Consider the following 21,532-nt stretch of genomic DNA (forward strand, 5'->3'; position numbering starts at 1 on the left):
ATATCAGTTTGGGATCTCATCAGATTTTTATAAAATATATGAAAATCAGGTCCATGTCCTTCATATATTATAACTAACTAAATGATGAAGGCAATGAAAGATACCAGCATTTTTTTTTTTTCTTTAAGCCATTTGAGAACAGTAAATTTGGCAGGGTAACAAATTCACCTTATTGGTAGCAAAGGTTAGATTATACAGACAACTTATGGTATGGAGGGGAACAAATTGTATTTATCTTTATCTTAATATCAACTCAAAAGCCTGAGGTCATTATTATCTGATTTCTTAACCAGATACACTGAAAATATATATGTGAACTAAGAACTAGTCCTCAATGAAATTTTATAGATTATTTTGTTCGTTACATCTATGCAATTCACCATCAATTTCAGTCATTAAAACACCTTGCACCAAACATGGCATCTTCAATCTTAACATTCCTCACATATGAGAAAAACAAACAGCTTCCACTAATACAAGAAGTGGAATTTATAAAGTCAATATAACAAAAAAGATTATAGACCCAAGCTAGTTTTTAAAGACAATTTATATACAATGAAATGAGTGCTCCAACTGGCTAGAGGAATTCCACTTCCCTTCACTGCAACGGAATGAACACAGGTGCCCTGAGCGTTTCCACGGTGGCCTTCTGTGAGCGTTTCCACAGTGGCCTTTTGCTGGCATCCTGGAGGTTTCAGTGAAAGCAAAGAGGCCTTACCTCACTTCTCAGAAAACACTGTTAAAATATAAGTGCTACTGTCTTAGTATTTATGTAATAATTAAATAATTTTGGCAACATGTTATTTTCAAAATTTTCAATATAAGGCACAGAGGACCATCTAAAGCCCAGAAAAAAAAGTATATTACACAATAAATAGTCATCTTTCAGCCATCCTTTGCCCTCACCTGAAAAACAGGGAGGAGTAGTGCAGTCAAAACATGCCTGCATTAATATAAATGATGCAACCTAGGAAGTGCCAGCAATATCTGTGTGCAGAAAGAATAGTAACTGAAAAAAGATAAAGAATATTTTATATAAAATACACACCACATTGTGTGACAGGTAGATAGAAAAGAACGGGAGGCACTTATCTTAACAGTGAAGAAGGAAAACACTGAGAGTTTCTTTTGATAAAAGCACCAAACCATGTATTTTAACATCTGAGACAAAAACAGAAGTTAAAAATATAGGAAGTCAATTAGTCTTGTAACTCATATTTGGTACACTAACAAGAATCCAGAAGTTCAAAGCTCAAAGTACTTCACTGCTTTTCTGGCTAAAGTTACTGTGCACAGCAATTCAACTTTGCAGAACCCTGAAGTTCCCCACAGTGAGCACTGTGCACTCCAAGTTCTGGAGCTACGTGAACGTGTGTGGCCTCCTCCTATGCTCCCACGGAGCTTCCCGTCTTACAGGTAACTGATAATATATTTTAAAAACTCCTTCTCTACACACAAAGATTAAAATCTGTTTTGGAAAAAAGAGTGCTGATGCCCAACACTGACAGCTCCAGGGTCCTGTTCCGGAATGAATTTGATCCTGGGATTGAAGCTATAGGAATTCCCTGGGTGTGATGTCAGGAAGCGGTCTGGCTTCTGTCAGATGATGATGATGAGCACCAGTCTGTGTGTGGCCAACGCTGCTTAGTTCAGACGAATAGGTTTGATTCAAAGCACCCTGATTCTGAAACTGAAAACAAAAACAGCAGAGCAACTTGTTAACATCTAAATAACCCCTTAAAAACAAAGTTTAGACCCTTCAACCTCCACGTTGTTTCACAGTCCTTTACTGCTGCTCAGGATTAAATCTTCTATCACTCAAGTCACACAGAGAAACACTCACATGCTGGTTCCATTTAGGTTTCCCCACTAATCCTACAAGATAATTTAAAGATGGTACAGAGAATGCTACAGCTACCTCACTTCATCTGCCTTGGAGTCTGATGGGAATTGTGCGACACAGGGTAGGCATCATAGGGTTACTATGTCCTGCCTAATCCTGCCTAATCCAAATCCTGGAATTAGTGAACTGATTATATCCAGAACTTCTACACTGCATTTTAGACATCAAGCTTTTTTTTTTGCCCAGTTTTGGGCTTCAAAACATTTCTTGATATTGTTACAATGTTACATTACAGGTATGATCTTAAACCAACTTATTTGCAATATGTGTTCAATAATTTCTTCTGCAAGTTACCAAATTTAAAAAAATGCTTGCTGTGCTAGTTTTATGTCAACTTGACACAATCTGGAGTCATCAGAGAGGAAGAAGCCTCAGTTGAGCAAATGTCTCCAAAAGATCGAACTGTAGGCCAGGTGGGGCTAAGCAATCAGCTGTGAGTAAGAAGAGACCAGCACCCCTGAAGTAAAGTCTTCTGGGGAGTGTTTCCCCAGAGTCAGCACACACCAGCTGTATTCCAGATGTGGCCAAGGTTGCACCTTGAACTGGAAGCCGAACTTGGTAGTGAAAGAGTCACCCAAGTGGTGCTGGTTTTGAAAACATGAAGGGCAATGGAGAGCAGCTGAGGCCTGGCACCGTGAAGAGAGCCCAGGAGAGACTGCTGGTGAAAGTGCAGCCCAGGGGCAGAATCCCTCAGCATCTGGAGATGCCAGGACCATTGCACGACCAAGAATAGCAGCTGTGGATTGGAACCTGCCCATGCTTAGAAGACAAGCTGTGTGTGGTGCAGAGGACGGCTCTGGAGATGTGACCCCAAGCCTTTTGGGGGAGCCCAGAAGATCATGAGTTGGTCCCAGACACTGAATGCTGAGTTATTTACACAGTAGGACTTTGGTTTTGCTTTGATTTGATTGTAACTGTGCCATGGTTCTTTCCTCTTGAAGTGAAAAGTTGTTTAGTTTAATTTTTACAGTAGCCCACAGCTTAGACTTTGAACTTTTAAAAAAGATTGAATGTTCTTAAAGAGACTGAACTTTTAATGTGTTCATATTTGTAAAGACCATGGGACTTTTAAATTCATTTATGTTTTATATTGTGATATTAATATCAATGTGCCATCTTGGGGATAAATGAGAAAGGAAAGGTTCCAGTTGAAAAATGGTATTTTATGTATCAAGTTGACAAGAGGTCAGTTGGTCAGACTGGTTTTATGCCAACTTGACTCAGCTAAAGTCATTAGAGGGGAGAGAACATCAACTGAGAAATGCCTCTAAGATCTGGTGTAAGCCAGGTGCAATGGCACATGCCTGTAGTCCCAGCACTCGGGGAGGCAGAGGCAGGGGTTCTGAGGCCAGCCTGGTCTACAAAGAGAGTCCAGGACAGCCAAGGCTATGCAGAGAAACCCTTTCTCAGAAACCAAACCAAACCAACAAACCAACTAAAACCCAAAACAAAAGATCTGGCTGTAAAGCCTGTAGGGCATTTTCTTAATTAATGATTGACATGGGCCCAGTCCATTGTGACGTTCTACAAGAAAGCAAACTAGTAAGCAGCATGCGTTCATGACATCTGAATGAGCTTCTGCATGCAGGTTCCAGGCCTGCTTAGGTTCTCACCTCCAGGTCCCTGCCCTGCTTAGGTTCTCACCTCCAGGTTCCTGTCCTGCTTGAGTTCCTGCCTCCAGGTTCCTGTCCTGCTTGAGTTCCTGCCTCCAGGCCTTGCCCTGCTTGAGTTCCTGCCTCCAGGTTCCTGTCCTGCTTGAGTTCCTGCCCCCAGGTCCTGCCCTGCTTGAGGACCTGCCTCCAGGTTCCTGCTCTGCTTGAGTTCCTGCCTCCAGGTTCCTGTCCTGCTTGAGTTCCTGCCTCCAGGTTCCTGTCCTGCTTGAGTTCCTGCCTCCAGGTCCTGCCCTGCTTCAGGACCTGCCTCCAGGTTCCTGCCCTGTTTGAGGTCCTGTCTCCAGGTTCCTGCCCTGCATGAGTTCCTGCCCCTACTGCTTTTGATGGTGAACAATTATGTGGAAATTTACTTCTCTAACTGCTTTTGGTCATGGTGTTTCATCACAGCAATAGTAACCCTAATTAAGTCACTTGCATTTTCACACCAAAACTAGTCTTGTTTAAACTGGTAAAAATGAAAGCATGAATATAAGAATTGATAGTCTATAGAACTTTCACATTATAGCATATAATAGTTGATGAAATAAAATAAAAATCATAAAATTATTCCTTTAGTTACTTCAAATAAACTCATTTATTTTGCCGTGCTGGAGGTCCAGCAAAGGGCCTTGTACATGGTAACCCAATGCTCCACCACTGAGCTATTTATGCTCTTGACCTTTTGATAATTTTACTGTGTTGCACTGTATTCCAGGTTATCTTTGAACTCCCCCCATTGCCCCAATACCAGGCATAAGAAGCACCCTTTTGAGTTTCTGGTCAGGGTCGTCTTATACCTATAAGCAATATAGAAATTGTGCAGGTTGTATTTATATATTTAGGAATACAGATAGACAGACACACACACAAATAAAAGAGGCCATGAATTTGAAAGAGAGTAAGTAGAGAGGGATAGATGGGCTAGGCTGAAGAAAGGAAAGGGAAGAGGGAAAAGAATATAATTATATTTTAATTAAAAATGAATTATTTAAAAGAATAAACCTTTATGTGTATGGCTTTTCCCCCCGCATTTACATATATGCAACACAACTGTGCAGTGCTCAAGGAGGCAGAAGAGGGCAGTGGATCCCTGAAACTGGAATTACGGACACTTGTGAGCTGCCCGTGTGGGTGCTGGGACTCCAATACAGGCCCTTTAGAAGTGCATGCAAGTGTTGATTGCTGAGCCATCTTTCCAGGCCCCAAATGTCAGTTTTTAAAATCACCACTTGATCACTCCTATGTACAGGTTACAATGGCATTCTCCTTCATCTCCGTGACGAGTAAGCAAAGCAGATCCTTGTCTTCTACTGTGAACACTCACTTATCATTTGCACTGAGAACATTTGGACTCCCTTCTTCTAGTGGTGTCGAATCATACAATGAATGATTGTTAACCACTGCCATTCTGCTGTGTTACAGAAGAACCTCAAGTGTTCCTGTTGCCTGTCTGCTAGCACCCGCCAGCCAGCCCAATTCTGTGGCCCTGCTTCCAGGGTCTGAGAAGTCAGCCTTGGAGGTTTCCATTCGTGGAACTGATAAGTGGTTTTGCTCTTTGTGGTCTACAGTGTCCTCCTCCAGCTGAACCACTTGGAGGAAAATGATACTATTCCATTCTTTCATGGATAAATGTATGATTAATCAACTCTCTTTATAAGAAACATTAAATTGGGCTATCAGGAAAAGGATTGAGAAAAAACATTGTCATTATTCTCCACCAAACTAGGAAAAAAAATCCCACTCAGTCAGATACAGCAGAGGTATTGACAATCTAGAGGCCATCACCAGGACTGAGACTCAAGCCCCACTTGCAAATGTCTATTATACTAAAACGGAAAGAAGGGCAATGAACTTAGTGTTACTCAAGATAGTCTTAGGAATTAAACCAGTATGTATATCTCTAATAAACTAATATTTTCTAATAAAAATGTATTAGTACAAGCATGATATACTCCCGAGTGGTGACAAAGAACAGCTATTAAATTATGTCAATATCAATTTATTTTTAAGGAAGATACTTATTATTTGTACTGATGTAAGTAAAAATATAATGAAGTTGACCATAAATATAGTAAAAACAGTTTTGAAGTTGCTTGCTGTTTAAAAGGGTTCTGACAATATGTTTAAACATAATAGATAACACAGAGATGCTTAGGCCCACACGGTTTATTTAGCTCTTGAAAGCTCTTACCTTGCTCAGAAATGCCTGGGAGCCTGGGATTGCGGGGCTGTACTGCACCTGGTCCACACGCATGTGCTGAGGCCCTGGCTGGTACTGATACATGGACATGGCCCCAGCATAGTATCCCTGAGGAGTGTCCACAGCCGACTGTGAATTTATCCCATGTCTTTGGTTCTCAGGAACTTGTAAATAACTGACAAAATCATCTAAATTAGAAGTATCAGGGTGCAGGGACTGTTCAAAATCCCTTCCAGGAAAGTCCAACTGGGCACACTTGGAATGTTGTGGTAGCACGGGCTGATCACAGGGAGCAAAGTTCTGTGTGTAAGGCATACTGTCCACCTCAGGTTTGTAGGGGAATTCCTGAGCAGCGCCCTGTATGCTTGAAAAGACATTATAGTGCTTTAGTTCCTGCTGAGGGCAGCTGAAAGACACGGGAGGGGTAGGGTTCCAGCTTGCAAACATGCCATTGACATGCATGTGCTTCATTTTCTGACCCAGACCTTGTTGGGGAGACTCCACCTGACACAGCTGATGCTGGGGTCCTACGTGGCACAGCTGTTGCTGGGCCTCCATTGCCTGGGTTGGGTGCTGCTGCAGCTGCTGCTGTTGCTCTAGCTGCAGGCGTTCCTGCAGCATGCAGCTTAGCTGCTGAGTCACAGGCTGTTGGTGGTTACTTGAATTCTGCAAGGTCGATTTGTTCAGAGAATCCTGCACATATGTCAGGATTTCGTCCGTTATGTCGATGTCTCTGAAATCAACCTCACCAGAGAAGTCGGTTCTGAAGAATTCCTCGGTCTGCATTCGTCTGATATCTTCAAAATCAATCCCGAGGTTTCTCATGATGCTGTACAAGTCATTATTTTTACTATCGGGCAAGAGCTCCGAGGGGCCTCCGGAGACTGCAGGGTTCATGCCCTGAGCATGCGCAGTTTGCTCATGTTTCAGCACCGCTTCACTTCCTATCGGTACAAAGTCGTCTTGCCAAATACTGCACTCACTCACAGGGTCCATGAGGAAATGGCTGTCTAAAGGCACCGTAGTTGAGGCAGGACAGAGATAGATGGACTCATCCTGTTGGTTTATGGCATTCATAAGAGAAGCGGGGTGGGGAGAATCCTTACTTAGGTTTGACTGGGAAGCCCACTCTTTTCCACTCGTGCTGCTTTTGGTGCGTATTGGTAAGGGGTCCATTATGGGAGGGAAAGGGTTGGAGATCTCGTACAGTACGGCCTCTCCCGTAGCAAACATGAACGGCAGCGTCATACTTCGCTTCTGTAAATGCTCTCTTCCTTCTTCATCCCTAACAGGGTGGGCAAGAAGGTCTGCATATATTAGAGTTTTATTATGCATGTTTTCAGTAAGATAGTTTTTAAAAAGAGAAAAGAATAAAGTAAAATGTACCAGAGCTGAGCTTGACAGCAAGCAACATACACTTTTATTTTGAACTAAATAATTCTCATGGTTAGCATTATGCAAATGTAACTAAAACTATATAGGAAAAAATATATAAATATTGAAGAAAAATTGAAGCATATCTTAATAAAATAATAACAAGGAGTCATCGATGGAATACAAAACAAATGGATAATAGCAGAATCGATAAATGAAATGTTTGAGCCTGACAGAGACTAATGAAGTCAGAGGTCTGTTGGCTGTACCCATCAATGGATTTATGAAGCATACCCATGTACTTATGGGTAACAGAAACATTTGCTATGGTCACATGCTAAAGAATCAGAGCTAGGACTTCAAAATCCCAACATGTTGCTATCGTTGAGAATTTACTGTTGAAAACAGGAGTTCTAAAGTATATTTGGAAACATAACACTGTAAAGAAAAGTCAAGGCAGTCATGAATGAGAACAAATTGTATGCAAAAACAAACTAAAGACTTGTGTTCACAAATCAATGCTGCTAATAAAGACAGTCCAGCTAAGGCGGTCATGACACCGACAAAGGAAGTGGACCAGCAACTCTAGAAACAGGACAACAGACAGAAAACACTGACATATGCAGTGCAGTGACGTAAGATGGCTTTAATTTGATATTCAAAAGGAACAAACCAGTCAGGATTCTTGCCTCTATCTACCTCCAGAAAAGCAATTAATATTTCATGAAAGATTACTTTCTGGACTGTTCAAGGAAGTTCCAAATCACTGTGTACATAATGCAAACAAACTTTATAGTTTTCTTTTCTTTTTAAGGTATCACTGGCTTTCATCTCCCCTCAAATGGAGGATGAGCCAGAGTGTTTTAGCTTTACCTACTTAGCTGCTCAAGGAAGCTTGTCACTTCTGGTTTTTCCATCATTTCTTATCTTTGCCCTTACCTTTCCAATTTTTAGCTATAGGTTCCATTGCCTTAAGGTTGTCTTTAAATTTTCATGGAGGAAGACTTATGAAAACACAAAAGCAGGATGTGCCCTTTCCTTATGCTTACGTTAGTGGTCTCTGAGTCGCGATGATGTAATCTGGTCTTCCATTTCTGTAAATCAAGCGTGCGTTGGACTGGACCCACCTCCATCGACTGTGCTTTGCAAGAAGCCTGAAAACTGTCATGCCACTTTCTCCAGTCTTAATCACTGAAAAATAAACATTTGCAACAAAGTTACCAAGCCCTGTATCAATATAGTAAAGAAAGTACCAGTAAGGAGACAGGCAGACACCTCTGTAGAGCTGAAGGCATGGCCCTGTGGTTAAGGGAGCTTGCTGCTCTTGCAGAAGACTGGAGTTTGGTTCCCAGCAGCTACACTGGTAGCTCACAACCTCCTGTAACCCAGACCCAGGGGATACAATGGCATCTGAGTTCCCCTGTACTCATGCTCCTACACAGACAAACACACACACACAACACACAACAAATGGTGTGTTTTTAAAGCCATTTGACACATCTCCAGATGAATTCCATTAACACCAGTTATAATATCTTGAAACCTTTTAAACACAGTAAATACAGTGAAAGGCATAGAAACAGTCATTTAGCGTCGATGCTGTCCCATTTTAGCTTAATATGTAACATGTTAAGAGAACTGTTGGGAGCAGGACAGACAGCGCTGGTAATGCCTAAAAAGATTAGCTTGGCAGAAAAGTTAAGATGAAAACTTTTGATGCTGAGTGAAGAATATTTTTACTATTTCCTGACTTTATATTAACATATATGTATGAGACAATGATACATTAAAGATTCCCTGAGCAAAACTTCATTGGCCAAAATAGTTACTTTCATAATAATTATACCATAACCACCACTGCATGGCAGCTGTAGAGGTGCTAGGAAATAAAAAGTAAACTTGTTAACCAAAACAGCATGACACCAGCAGGATTAATCCAAGCAGTTCTGTGAGGAAATTAGCACACAAAGCGATCTGAGATATATCACAGGGCTGGGGAGACGCCTCAGTGCGTAGAGGTGCTTGCCACCAAGCCTGACCGTGTGAGGTTGATCCTAGGGATCCAGGAAGTGAAAGAGAACTGACTCCTACAAGTTGCCCTCTGATCACCATGTGCACGCACACGAGAATCAATCATGTTTTAAAACAAGTAGCTTGCACTGGTACATGTGCCATGTGTCAGGCCATTCACATGGCCTCCAACTCACTGCGGATGTGGGACTCTGCGCAGTGGAGCATATCAGCAGCATGGATAAACTGATATCCCGATCCCTTTGTGCACAGCTCCACCTCTGTGTAGCCCAGAATCAGCTGCCCCCTGTTTTAAACAAAAAGAACCACGCCGTAAGATAACAATCAGGATGTACCCACAGCGGTACGCTGTCTCTACAGCATGTGATAGCTGGCGTCCTCAAAGTTCACATCAGCACATAGGAAACAACCTTTAATTTTTCTTTTCTTGCTTATGGCTATGGGTTTTCAGTTCTAGTCTGTCTTCTTCCTTTGAATAAGGCCATTAAAATCAAGATGATCAAACATGAATCTCACAGTTAACTATAAAAGTAAAACAAATTCAAAAGCTAAGGACGTGGACTGCTCAGACTGTCCTTTGGGGACAGGTCTGTTACATCGCTTTACTGCATTCAACCCTATGAAAGAAGAAAAAAATTAAAATGCTTTGATATAAATTAGTTAACTAATTAATTTCAGATAGTTAATCTCTAAAGCAAAAATTAAGCAGTATTTTTTATAAAATGTAAATTTAATCAATCTCCTCAGAATGACACTTAAAGTACAGTAAACAATACAAAACAGCAAAACTATTATCAACTTGATGAAATTACTCTATTTTAGCAGGAAATACTGAAAGAAAATGAATAAAGGTTATCATTGTAGTAAATAATATCAGCACTTATACTATACATCTCACTCAATTACAGAACTGCTAAAATAAAATATGTATTCAGTGGAATAGAGAGTTCCCTTACTTGGCATCACAACCAGTAGGTGTGAAGTCTAGTTTGTGCTTGGTCCTGAAGATGAAGTTTTTGGTTCGAATTTCCAGTATGGACGGTGGCTGAAGAGGAGTAGCTATTGCAAACAAAGCGAGCTGTGGAGGGAGCAGGGTTCCATCCTTCCCTTTCTTGTTCTGTCCATGAAGATACTTTAGCCTCCCTTGGAAATTCATTGCCTTAAAAAAAAAAAAAAATCACAAAAGTTAAGCAGTGTTTAACAGTTTCATTTTCAAAGTTTCCCTCTTGCTCCTGGGGCTTTTGATACAAGGACAGCTCCCAAGGCTCAGAATTGCTACCTTTCCCCCCCCCCCCTCTTCTCTCTACTGAAAGTCCATTAAAATTCTAAAAGCAGAGTGGGAAAGTGGGGACTAGCAAGTGACCCACCCTGCCCCAGTGCCATGACAGGAGCACCCTATCATTTCTGTGCCTAAAATAACCTGACCATTTCCACCTTCCACAGTTCTTTGTGCACCAAACTCTCAATACATAGATTAAAGGAAAGAGCGAGGATAAAGTCACACCACACATTAATTTTCAAACATGTAAGATCTACATACCCCATCTCACCATAATCTTTCCTACTGAGAGAAAAAAAATTTATTTTATCAGTAAAATGAAACTTATAAAACTGTATAAAGAATGCAGAGATCAAAGATAAGAATGATTTTAACTGACAGAGGCCAAAGAGAATTTAAGCTTAATAGATAAGTTCCATTATCTACAAGGCTAAGGGCTATGTGACACACATCTGATAGAGCACAAGACAGAAGGCCCTTGCACACAGAAACCCCACTAACCAGTCTTAGAGAGTGGTAGTGGGAGAGGCGTTTCAGAATACAACCCTAACTCCAGGTTGGCAAAACAATTCTCAAAAACAATGCACTAACAAAATGCACTGATCTGTGAGGCTTACTTTACGACCTAACTCTTCTCTGCCTGTGGCTGGAAGGAAGATCCATAGGGTTACCTGTTGCAGCAGCACTCCTACCAGATGGCAACTAACTCTGGGATCACAAATATAAGCATTTTATTTGGCACTTATCCCAGACATACATACATTTTTCCATGTGGAAAGCACACAACCCCACAATGCTAGGCATCCTACTGAGGAATGGCTAGCTAATTCTTAGACTTAAAAATTCTTTCAAGACATTCAATATACAGGGATCTATGTTATGTCACTCAATTTATACAACTTCATCTTAAATGATAGGGTTTTCTGAGCTGCAGAGACCCTGAAACCCAAAACACTGTGTATGTGTGTATGAGGACATATGTGTTTGTGTATAAGCTTCCAGGATTCTCCAGTTTCCTCCTCTTGTTGCTCCATTACTAAAGTATCGGTGCGCACCACCATACCAGGCTTTTACATGGGTTCTTGGGGTCAAAAAATGGGGGTTAGGCCTCTATTCTTGGAAGGAAAACATTTATTTCCTGGCCCTGAAATGTTAATTTTTAAGGGTTGCTTTCTTTTATCATATTAAGCCATCAAAAAAGCAGCATTTTAAGGTTTTGCCTTACCAGAAAACCAGATGAATTATCCAGCAGACATCTCAGCCGGCATCTGAAGCACCGCTCCATGAAGGAAGTGTTCTCTGGAGGGAGCTGGTCCGAGTTATAATAGACTGCTGGATGTGGGAGGCCATGGGCTTCTGTGGAAAGAAAACAGCAGTCTACTTTACAGTTGCTGCAAAGTTAAGGGTTTAAATAGTTAAAACTGTGACTGTGTTCTGAATTAAAAATACCATCTCAAAAATAATTCAAAAGCCCAAAACTTATTACCACTTCTATACTGTAGAACTTGGCTTTTTTTTTTTTTGGTCTGTGTGCATTTATGGGCTATTGCTGTCAACTATGTCTATATTTCAAACAGTGGCAAACAGTGGTTTTGTTTCTTACCAGCCTTACAGAAATCTTAAAACAATGTTTACATGCTGGTATACATTTTTATGGGTACATTTTCTTCCTGTGAAAAGGTTTTAATTAAAGTGAGGTAACTGTGTGTCATCCACAGGATAGGAAGGGGGAGGAACGAGAGCATGTTCCTCTTTTTCAGACAATCCACAGACTATGGCTCTGGGCACACTCCAGAAGGCACCTGGGAGATTTCAACAGGGGTTTTTATAGTCAGGAGGAAATGTCCAACAATAGTCTTTACCACCATTACCCATTAACAACAGCCTTTCAACCCAGCCATGGCAGAGCATACCTGTAATCCCATCCCTTGAGAGTTGGAGGCAGAAGGCCAGCTAGAGTCTCAGGTCAGCCTGGCCTACACAGTGAGACCTTTCTCAAAAGAGCAGCTGTAGAAACAGTAGTCTTTGAGTGAATCATTTTTAATAAGAATGATTTAACTCTCCAGTTGCAATGCTGTATATTTCTCCCATCTTTCTACCACGTAGAAAAGGTCAGGTGGTTTTAGGCACAGAAACAATAGGGCGCTCCTGTCATGACACTGGGGCAGGGTGTGTCACTTGCCAGTCCCCACTTGCCTACTCTACCTTTGGATTTTCAATGGGCTTTCTGTACAGAAAGGAGTGAAATAAAGGTAGCAGTTCTGAGCCTTGGGATGGTATATTTCTACCATCTACAATGGTATCAGTGTTAGTTTTGGGGCTTTGGTCATAACTCAATTGGTAAAATGCTTACCATGCAAGCATGACATTGAGTTTCATCCCTAGAAAGGCCAAGCATGAAGATGCATGCTTGTAATCCCAGTGCTGGGGAGGTGCAGATGGGATTCCTGTGGCTCCCATCAGCCTAGAGTTCTTGGTGATCTATAGGCCAGTGAAAAATCTTGTTCCAAAAAATAAGATGGAAGGTATGAAAAGACTGACATCTGAGGAGACCTTTGGCCTCCACACATGTACCCATAGGTGGGCACAGACACATATTCACATTCCTGACAATGCAACCTTCTGATGAATCACACTCTTTATGGCTTGCATCTGCTACATTTTCCTCGGCTCAGCATCCTCTTATGGTCTCCCATAGCTACATCCTGACTTGCTTCCTGTCTTCAGCATGGAGCTCAGTGCCCTTCAGCTTCTCAGCCTCCTTTCACAGAACACTCAGAAAGCATGAGCACCATCTTTTGGCAAACGTTCTTACCATCCACTCCTTGTGCAGAGTCTGAGCATTGTGAGGGGTTCAGAGCCCAGTGCAGCTGGCGCTGGAACTCAGCTCGGTCCTCTGTATGGATGAGCTCATAGACACTCTGATGTATGACGTCAGACTAAAGAAAAGGAGCATGAGGAAATAAAAGCAGTGATTTAAAAAATGGTAAGAGTTAGTAAAGCAGCTTCAAAATGTGTCTAGATCAGTGAGAGCCTGTGAGTGACGGTGAACTGAATGCAAAGCCCCCTCATCACTCACAGTACAGAAAGTCGTAGACCTGTAATGGATTGAACAAATGATCTGCCATTACTTCCTGGCATGGATATGCTGGCTCACCAGGCACCTTCCTGCTCCTCAGATGTACCTCCATATTCTTTGTTCGTTTCACACCAGCTGATGACAGTCTAGACCAGTGGTTCTCAACCTGTGGGTCGCAACCCCATTGGGGGTCACTTATCAGCTATCCTGCATATCAGATATCTACATTACAATTACTAAGAGTAGCAAAATTACTGCAAAGAAGTAGCAACAAACATTTGTATGGCTATGGGTCAGCACCACATGAAGAAGTATATCAAAAGGTCACAGCATTACAAAGGTTGAGACCCACCATTCTAGACCTTATCTCACCCATGAATCCCTCTAGAGACAGTACATTGTTCTAAACAAAGAAAACTAAGATTTATGCTTTGTGAGACTGGCCAAATTCCATTGCTTTAATTATCTTCCTCTTAAGTAAGTCTCTCTGGGAATTTAATATACAATTAAGTCACCTCTGTGCAGTGATAACATAGTTGCCAGGGTGATCTGGATTATAGCTAAAGGATCCACTTTCTCTCTAATGCAAACTACCAGTGAATATTTATTGTATATATAATAAAAAACTACAGCCTACATATGTGTTACAGTCTTGTGGTGTGTAGAGCAGCAGTCTTCATAGAGAAATGCAAACCCAGGGGCCACAGAAATGGGATATCTGGGAATGGAGTCCAGAGATCTTACCAAGTATTTCAGGTGATGCTTACGACAGGACGCCACAATGTAAGAGAACAGCAAGCATTCAGGTGTTCTCTCAGATAGTATTAGATGCTCCTGTCCCACAATTATAGCAATGGTTTCATAACTCTGTTAACGCCCTGTCTTAGTTGCTTTCCTATTGCTGACCCCCACACTCACCATCCCTTCAGGACCGCTTACACACAGCACCACACTCACCATCCCTTCAGGACCACTTACACACAGCACCCACTCGCCGCCTTCAGGGGCTTCTTGTCAACTGCTAACAGCACTTCTCCCTCCCCTGTGCTCCCTCGTCAACCGTCTGGGCACTCTACATGCTTTTGCTCAGTGTCAGTACATTTCTTTCAAAGCAATACTCATAATCCAAATACACAAGAACTAAAAGTACAAACCAGTGTTTTACATGTGCCTTCTGATAGCATCTCATTAGTTTCATAACTGTTCTATGTCCTCTGTAACCCATGCTATCTAATAGCAAATGTTCTTTCTGTCTGCTTTGACACCGGACCAGCCTGAAAGCTTCTCTCTCTGGCCCCCTTTGCCCGGGCTAAAGATTGAACCCACATCACAGGTAGCACAGAGCTACGTCTACAGGCCACTGAAAGCTTCTTATACATATGAGTTATTGATAAATCCCAACAAAAAACAACCATGAAGCAAAACATCAGTGCTATATATTATCAAGTTTGGAAAAAAGTCAACAGCCTGAAATATATTTTCAATTCTTTTTTTTTTTAATTTTTTTTTTTATATATTTTCAATTCTTATAGCACACATTTTAATCAAGATTTTCCATTTACAAATGCCTAGCTTTGATCTTACATTATAAAGTATATAAAGCAGTAGAAAGTTAATTTCCTAAAGATAATCATTTTAAATGATGGAAGAGAAATGTACTTACTTGCTGAAAGCCCAGATAATCTTGGATAGTAGAGGAGGCATAAAAGACCAAGGCATCTGCTGTGACAACCAGTACAAAGCCGTTCAGTGCCTGCAGACAGGAAGGTATAGTTAGTGAGGGAGTGGAAACCTGCCAGTCAGAAACACTGTTTCTCTTTATCTCTCAACACCTGCTCTTCAAATGACTAAACCCATTATACTCCCCAGACACAGGCACACTGCATGTGGGCTGGGGTGATCTACTCATGCCTCCGACTTCACTGAGAAAAACTTACAGCTTAGTTTAAAGTCGGGCACATGAGTAGGATATCAGGTTTTCTGTTTTCCTTACACTCTGGATTTCTTCTTATAAATACAATGTATTTAATTTCTGATATAAAATAAACTGCTCAGAAAACATTCACTATAGTTGCATGCCTTTCTTCCTTAGGGAGGACAATAGGAAGAAATGTTCTTGGACCTTTAAGTGGAGAAACCTAGTCGGAAGACAGAACTGCTTCTAGTCAAAATACCTCAGGCACTGATTGAATTTGAAATGTAGATGCTTTCAAAGAAGTATAAAGATATTAAAATTTTATTGGAAAGCATATGCATATAAAATGTAACAAATAACTTAAATATATTCTTAGATATAAAACACATAAAGTTATTAACATTTAATCTAATTAAGAATATTATCTTATATAACCCCTTATTTCTATTAGTTCTAGCTGCACTGAACCCCTTTTCTCCCTCATGCCTGTACTACTATTGTGATTACTTCGGGTTCTTTCTTTTAGTTTGTGAGTCCTTCTTTTTGTAGTTTGTTCATGTTTATTCAAGGTCAGTGTGAAATAAAGGTTTATTTTCTTCTTGGATAACAAAATCACATGTGCTCACTTGAACTGTCCATTGTTAGAGACTTTAATTCAATAAATTCCCACTCACTATTCCCTACTTGAATTCAGTCCAAAGTCTCCCTTGAGACTCAAGGCAATCTCTTAACTGTAATCCCCTATAAAACCAAAAGGCAAATTACATACTTCCAACATATAATGGCACAAAATATACATTATCGTTTAAAAGGGAGGAAAGGGCTACAGTGAGGTAATATTGGACCCAAGCAAGACTGGAAACAGCAGGGCAAACACCAAGTCCTGTAGCTCCATGTGCAGAATTGGAGTGGAATGTGGCAGCTGAGTGGAAAATGTCCCCTTAATCTTGTGCATTTGAACACTTGGTCCCAGTTTGGTGGAGCTGTTTGGGGTGGGGCCTTGGTGGAGGAAGTCAGTCACCAGGGCCGAGCTCCTCTGAGATTATATAGTCTCATCCCACTTCCAGTTTGTGTTCTCTGTGTGTGTGTGCATATGAGAGAGACAAGGAGAGACAGAGATAGATGTGGGGGAGCGTGCATGTGTATGCACTTTGTGTTCACATCTGAAAATGTGCACTCTCAGGTCGCTGCTCCTGCTGCCTTGCCTGCTGGTTACTGTCATTCCTCCCCACCATGTTGGACTCTGACCCCCTGGTACTGTAAGCCCAAGTGAACGCTTCCTTCTGCAAGTCACTCTTAGTCATGGTGACTTATTACAGCAATAGAAAGGAACTGATACAGCTCCATTCCAGCAGTAGAGTTAGCAAAACTGACACCAAGCTATGCACTCAGCTCACAGCTGCAACTGGAAGCAGCCAGGGAACTGCGCTAGCACTGTCAGGGCATGCTTACTTCTTCCACTGTATTTCAAGAGAATCACTAAGTATCTGCTAATGCTGTGAGGACCAAGCAGAGTATCCACTCTAAGAAGATACAGTTAAAAATTTAAGAACTTATCCACTGGCAAACCTGTTAGAGAACCCCATGTTCTAAAGCCACAAATTAAGGGCCTGTAGTTGTTGGGGAAAATCTACATGTAAGTCACACATTGTTGCTATAGTGAAATACAAGTTATAAAATTCTATATTAAAAATAAAATTTAAGTTAAGAAAGGTTTTTGTACACTGAGCATATGCTTTAACTATGTGAGCGGCATTCTTGAAAGTGCACACAGATCCATCAAGAGAACCAACAGGGAAGATGCCTACACCTGATAAATCCATAACTGAGGGTGGCTAGACTGGATTAATCCACTCCTCATAATCCCGTCGGCCAGGTAGTAGCGACCACTACTGCAGCAGTTCACAGGAATGTGGCACAATGAGTCTTCAATGACTTAGACAATTATGAAAAAAGCGTCTCCCACATCTGATGTGCTTTGTCCCGCTTAAAGAAACTACATTCCCAGAGTTACCTGTAATAAGAACTCTCCTTCGTGCAAGTCCAGCCCATCTCTGAATTGTGCTCTGCACTGATCCTGGCTTCCATTCCTGTCAGCAGAGGAGGATTTTAATGCAACTATAAGGGGAAGAAAAAGGAAGAAGTAATGACACAAAAGGTACATATTTAAATAAGCAATATTATAAGACTGTAAGAGAAGCCATCAAAGAGGTGATCTGAAACACTGTGTGTGCAGCATGTTCAGCAAGAGGCAACACAACTGAGCGAAATGACTATGGTGCCACTGACTTCAGCATTTTATCATACACTTACAAATCTCACTTAAAAACACATGGCTCATGCATCTGACCCAGTTAGATACAAATCTTAGCCATACCATTTATCAAACTTATCAGCTCCTTGAGCCTGTTTACTAATATGTGAAAGGGCACTTTTTTTTTTTTTTTTTTTAAAGAAGGAGCATCCTGCGAAGCTGTTGTACAGAGCAGCAGTGAGAATGTCCACGCAGTTCCTGACACAGCAGACCAACAGGTCAGTAAACAGTCACTCTAATTAGAGTGTTTACAGGAGTTTAAGGATTGCCTTGTTAGAAAGAATAATCTCCTAAATGCTTTGCATTCTTATCTTCCCTGATCCCCTTTTAACCTGTGATATTTAAATAGTGACTCGGCAGTCCTCAAGAATTATTTTATTATATTTTTACGTTCTCTAGGTTCAGGGAAAGCTTTCTTAGTGAGCAACGAGTCACATGGACCATTCTCATGTTTGCACTTTCTGGTAAATCATCAGTGTATGTGTCACATCGGGATCTAATGCCAATCTCTCGCCTGCAAAGCTTTGCAGAAGCTGAAAGATATCTCTGTGAGAGACAAGGCCAGGGTTTGGCCTCTGTGCACACAAATTTCAAAAGGCCAGAGAACAGATTTCCTCAGGCCAGAAAACAGTGTGAGGTAAACTGGCCTACTGTTAATCAAGACTAAAAGGAAATACTTAAATGCTTCTCGCTGAAATGCAGACCCAGAGAATGGCCTTTTCTTCCTTTCTGTTCTGGGCACTAGCTGCTATTGCTGCCGCTTTAATGGGAAATCCTGCTGTAAAGTACGGACTGCTCACTGTGCCCAGTTGAGTCAGGACCCTGCTGCTTTGCCAAGTGCTTCCACAGAAAGGACACTTGGGAGCTTTACCAAGTAAGACCCACTGTTGAAAAGTTGGGAACAAAGCCAAACGCAAACCTCCAGTCTTGCAAAATGAGCAGTCTACACCTGGACGGGTCCAGTGTCAGACACAAAGCCCTCAACTGTCATCTGGAGTCTCTTCACATTAATTTTCTAATCAACAGAATCCATGTCAGTATGAACTAGAGAAAACAACAGCTTAGCATCTAGATACACACTTTATCACTGGATGGTTAATAAGAAACCAAAGGCATTTTTCTCAGTCATATACCGCTTCTTAACTGGGCTTGGATTGAGGTTAGTGAGCAACGCAATCAGACTCAGCCAGTCTTCTGGGAGGATCTACAAGCTATAGAAAGAAAGAACTAGAAGAAAATGTCCAAAGAGTCAAGAATCAGAACCGGTTTACAAAGCACTGCAGGAAGTGTGCAAGAGCAGGTTCTTCCTGAGGAATAGCTGAGTTTTAAATGCTGGCAGCACGATATTTGGTATGCATGGTAAATGGATTTCTGGGAATGGCCACTGGAGGGTTCGACTCCAAGCCGACCAGACCAGTATTTCTGTTATTTAGTCCACAGGAAAGGATTAAAGCAAATACTGCACAGACGTGACTCCAGAAACAGTGTATGCATTCACTTCCCAGAGTCTTCCTGCAAAACTCCTCTGTGCTGTTTTGGAAAACATACATTTTGCCCACAGTTTTCAGTCCAGACCGAGTCACTTTAACCTCTTATGGCATCTTCCCTTGAAGTTTTATATTATAACTATTACCTGCCCTTCTTCAAATGTGAGACTCTGAATTAATACACCTTGTTCTCATGTTCATGTTCCGTGCTAGGAAATCCCTGGAAAATGGCAACTGCTTCCTAACATTTGGATTCCTCTATTTACTCAGTAACGATGTATGATCTTGGGGCTACAGTCTACACCCCGTTTAACTTCCAAAACAACTGTATGACACTGGTATTGTTTGTTTAATATAATACGAAACCAAGACAAAAGGAGATGAAGAAGCTTTCTCAGAGTTGCCAAACTTTAACAGGTAAAGCCTGGACGGAAATGCAGGCAGCCTGCTCCCAGTGTGCAGGTGACAACCCACCCGTGCCACAACTCTCGCATGAAGCTTACCACTTTCCACCTTTGGTTTTCTTGCCTTTACATGCAAGCAATGCTATTACTCGGGATAAATTCTGGTGAGGGTAAAATAACATTTAGCCCACACATGGACAGTCAAGGGCAGAGATGACCAACTCTTCCCTGTGTTTATACACCCTGGAACTACTACCACTACAAAAAAGGGATAAACTGCACTGGGTGCTAACCAATTCCTTGTCTTTAAATGGGGAACGTCAATGAGCATCCAACAGAATTGCTATGATGACTATATGGCAGCCAAAATATTTCAAACGTTAAGCGCTACACAAATCGTGTGTTTAACCCAACATATATGATACCTGAAAATTAATACCCCTGGAATATGTAAGTTTGTAGAAATAAAGCATGTCACTGGTTCTGCTCCCTGGAAGTAGCTGCTGAATTGTAACAGACGTCTGTTAAAGCTCCCCAGCAGTAGGCTATCTACCTCCTTCTGAAGTGACAGCAACACGAATATAGCACAAGATAAGGACAGTAAGGTGCCAAAGTGTTTCACTTCTGTCTTCATTTGGAGGTACCTGAAGCAATTACATAGTACAGAGAACTGCTCTGACTCAGTGTGTAAATGCATGCCACTAGTGCCATCCCTCAGCACCCATGGCTCCAGTCTGAACTGAACCAATGTTTACTGAATCTACATTTTCTAGAGCGGGGTTTGCCTCTCCTGTACATTATTTTGAATTGTTAAAGAAAGAAAATTCATGAGGGCAAAATACAGGATTGTGATAAGCTACGTTTTGTACTTTGTTCTTCTAAGTTTACTTAAAAATTGAAATGTGGCATGTAACAGTTTGGGAGGAAAAACTATGTGTTTTATTTATTCTTAGTCATTGCTATCAATTAATGTATTTTATAATATTTATGGTTCCTTTGTTGTTTTGACTGGGAATGTTAAATTCCATTCCAACACTGATGTTAAGCGTAAGAAATAAATGACTTAGAAAATTCAACAAAACATATTAAAATATATATAATAGAATTGCTTAAGAAATAGTTTTTATCAATCTAAGAAAAATATATCCCAAATTAGCTTATATGAATGAATAAATTTCCAAATAATATGTCAAGTGTACCTAAAGGGAGTTTTCTATATAGCTTGAGATAAAAGATACATTTTATTTTAATACATTGTAAGGTTTTCTTCTTTATATGAAATGTGTTCCTCTTTAAAAATATTTTTACTGTGTATATGAGTGGTTTTGCTACATGTATGTCTGTATACCACATGCATGCCTAATGTTCTCAGAGGCCAGAAGAGGGCACTGAATCCCTTGGAACACTTATGAGCCACCATGTGGGTACTGGGAATCAAACCTCGGTCCTCTGGAAGAACAGTAAGTACTATTAGCCAATGAGCCACTTCTGCAGCCCTACAGTGTGTTCCTTGGAGACAAGGGAGGAACTGCATTTGTGTTTGTGGTAGTAGCTTAGGAAAGTTAATAGGTTTTTTAGCAAGTAATATTAAAAATGCAAAATGCCTTAAAAGTTAGTTCTATTCCAAATTTCAAAGACACAGCATCACACTGCATGTTACATATTTAGTTAGATGCAGTGGTTCTATGCAGTCCCTCTCTGCATTAGTCCAATAGGCACAGGCTTGTCTGCTCCTTTGTGGCTTTTGATGGGGGGTCATTAACCTTACTGAGTCACGTGACCTTTCCATACAAGAGTGAAATACAGACATCTTTCTATGGCTCCTGCTACTAAGAATCTCTGCCAGAGTCCCTCTCATGTCCTCTAACTAGACAAGTCTCTTAGTAGAGGGAGG

At 41.1% G+C, this 21,532-nt stretch overlaps 1 protein-coding gene across 2 annotated transcripts in view; it reads right to left on the minus strand.

Annotated features, from left to right (window-relative positions):
• Positions 1-1,359: 1,359 nt before the first annotated feature.
• Positions 1,360-21,532, minus strand: part of Ahr (aryl hydrocarbon receptor) — a 33,954-nt gene continuing 13,781 nt past the window's right edge. The window contains exons 3-11 of one of the 2 annotated variants that reach the window (XM_051144974.1): positions 17,448-17,551; positions 15,182-15,271; positions 13,255-13,378; positions 11,665-11,795; positions 10,117-10,319; positions 9,337-9,446; positions 8,179-8,320; positions 5,747-7,040; positions 1,360-1,690 (exon numbers count right to left, since the gene is read on the minus strand). In XM_051144974.1, the coding sequence (XP_051000931.1) occupies positions 1,553-1,690; positions 5,747-7,040; positions 8,179-8,320; positions 9,337-9,446; positions 10,117-10,319; positions 11,665-11,795; positions 13,255-13,378; positions 15,182-15,271; positions 17,448-17,551 (2,336 nt within the window). In that variant the 3' untranslated portion in view covers positions 1,360-1,552. Of the gene's footprint in view, positions 1,691-5,689; positions 7,041-8,178; positions 8,321-9,336; positions 9,447-10,116; positions 10,320-11,664; positions 11,796-13,254; positions 13,379-15,181; positions 15,272-17,447; positions 17,552-21,532 lie in introns of those variants that run through there. The other variant, XM_051144966.1, reaches the window with a different exon arrangement.

This window comes from Acomys russatus, chromosome 1 (assembly GCF_903995435.1).
Source record: "Acomys russatus chromosome 1, mAcoRus1.1, whole genome shotgun sequence".
Lineage (NCBI taxonomy): Eukaryota > Metazoa > Chordata > Mammalia > Rodentia > Muridae > Acomys > Acomys russatus.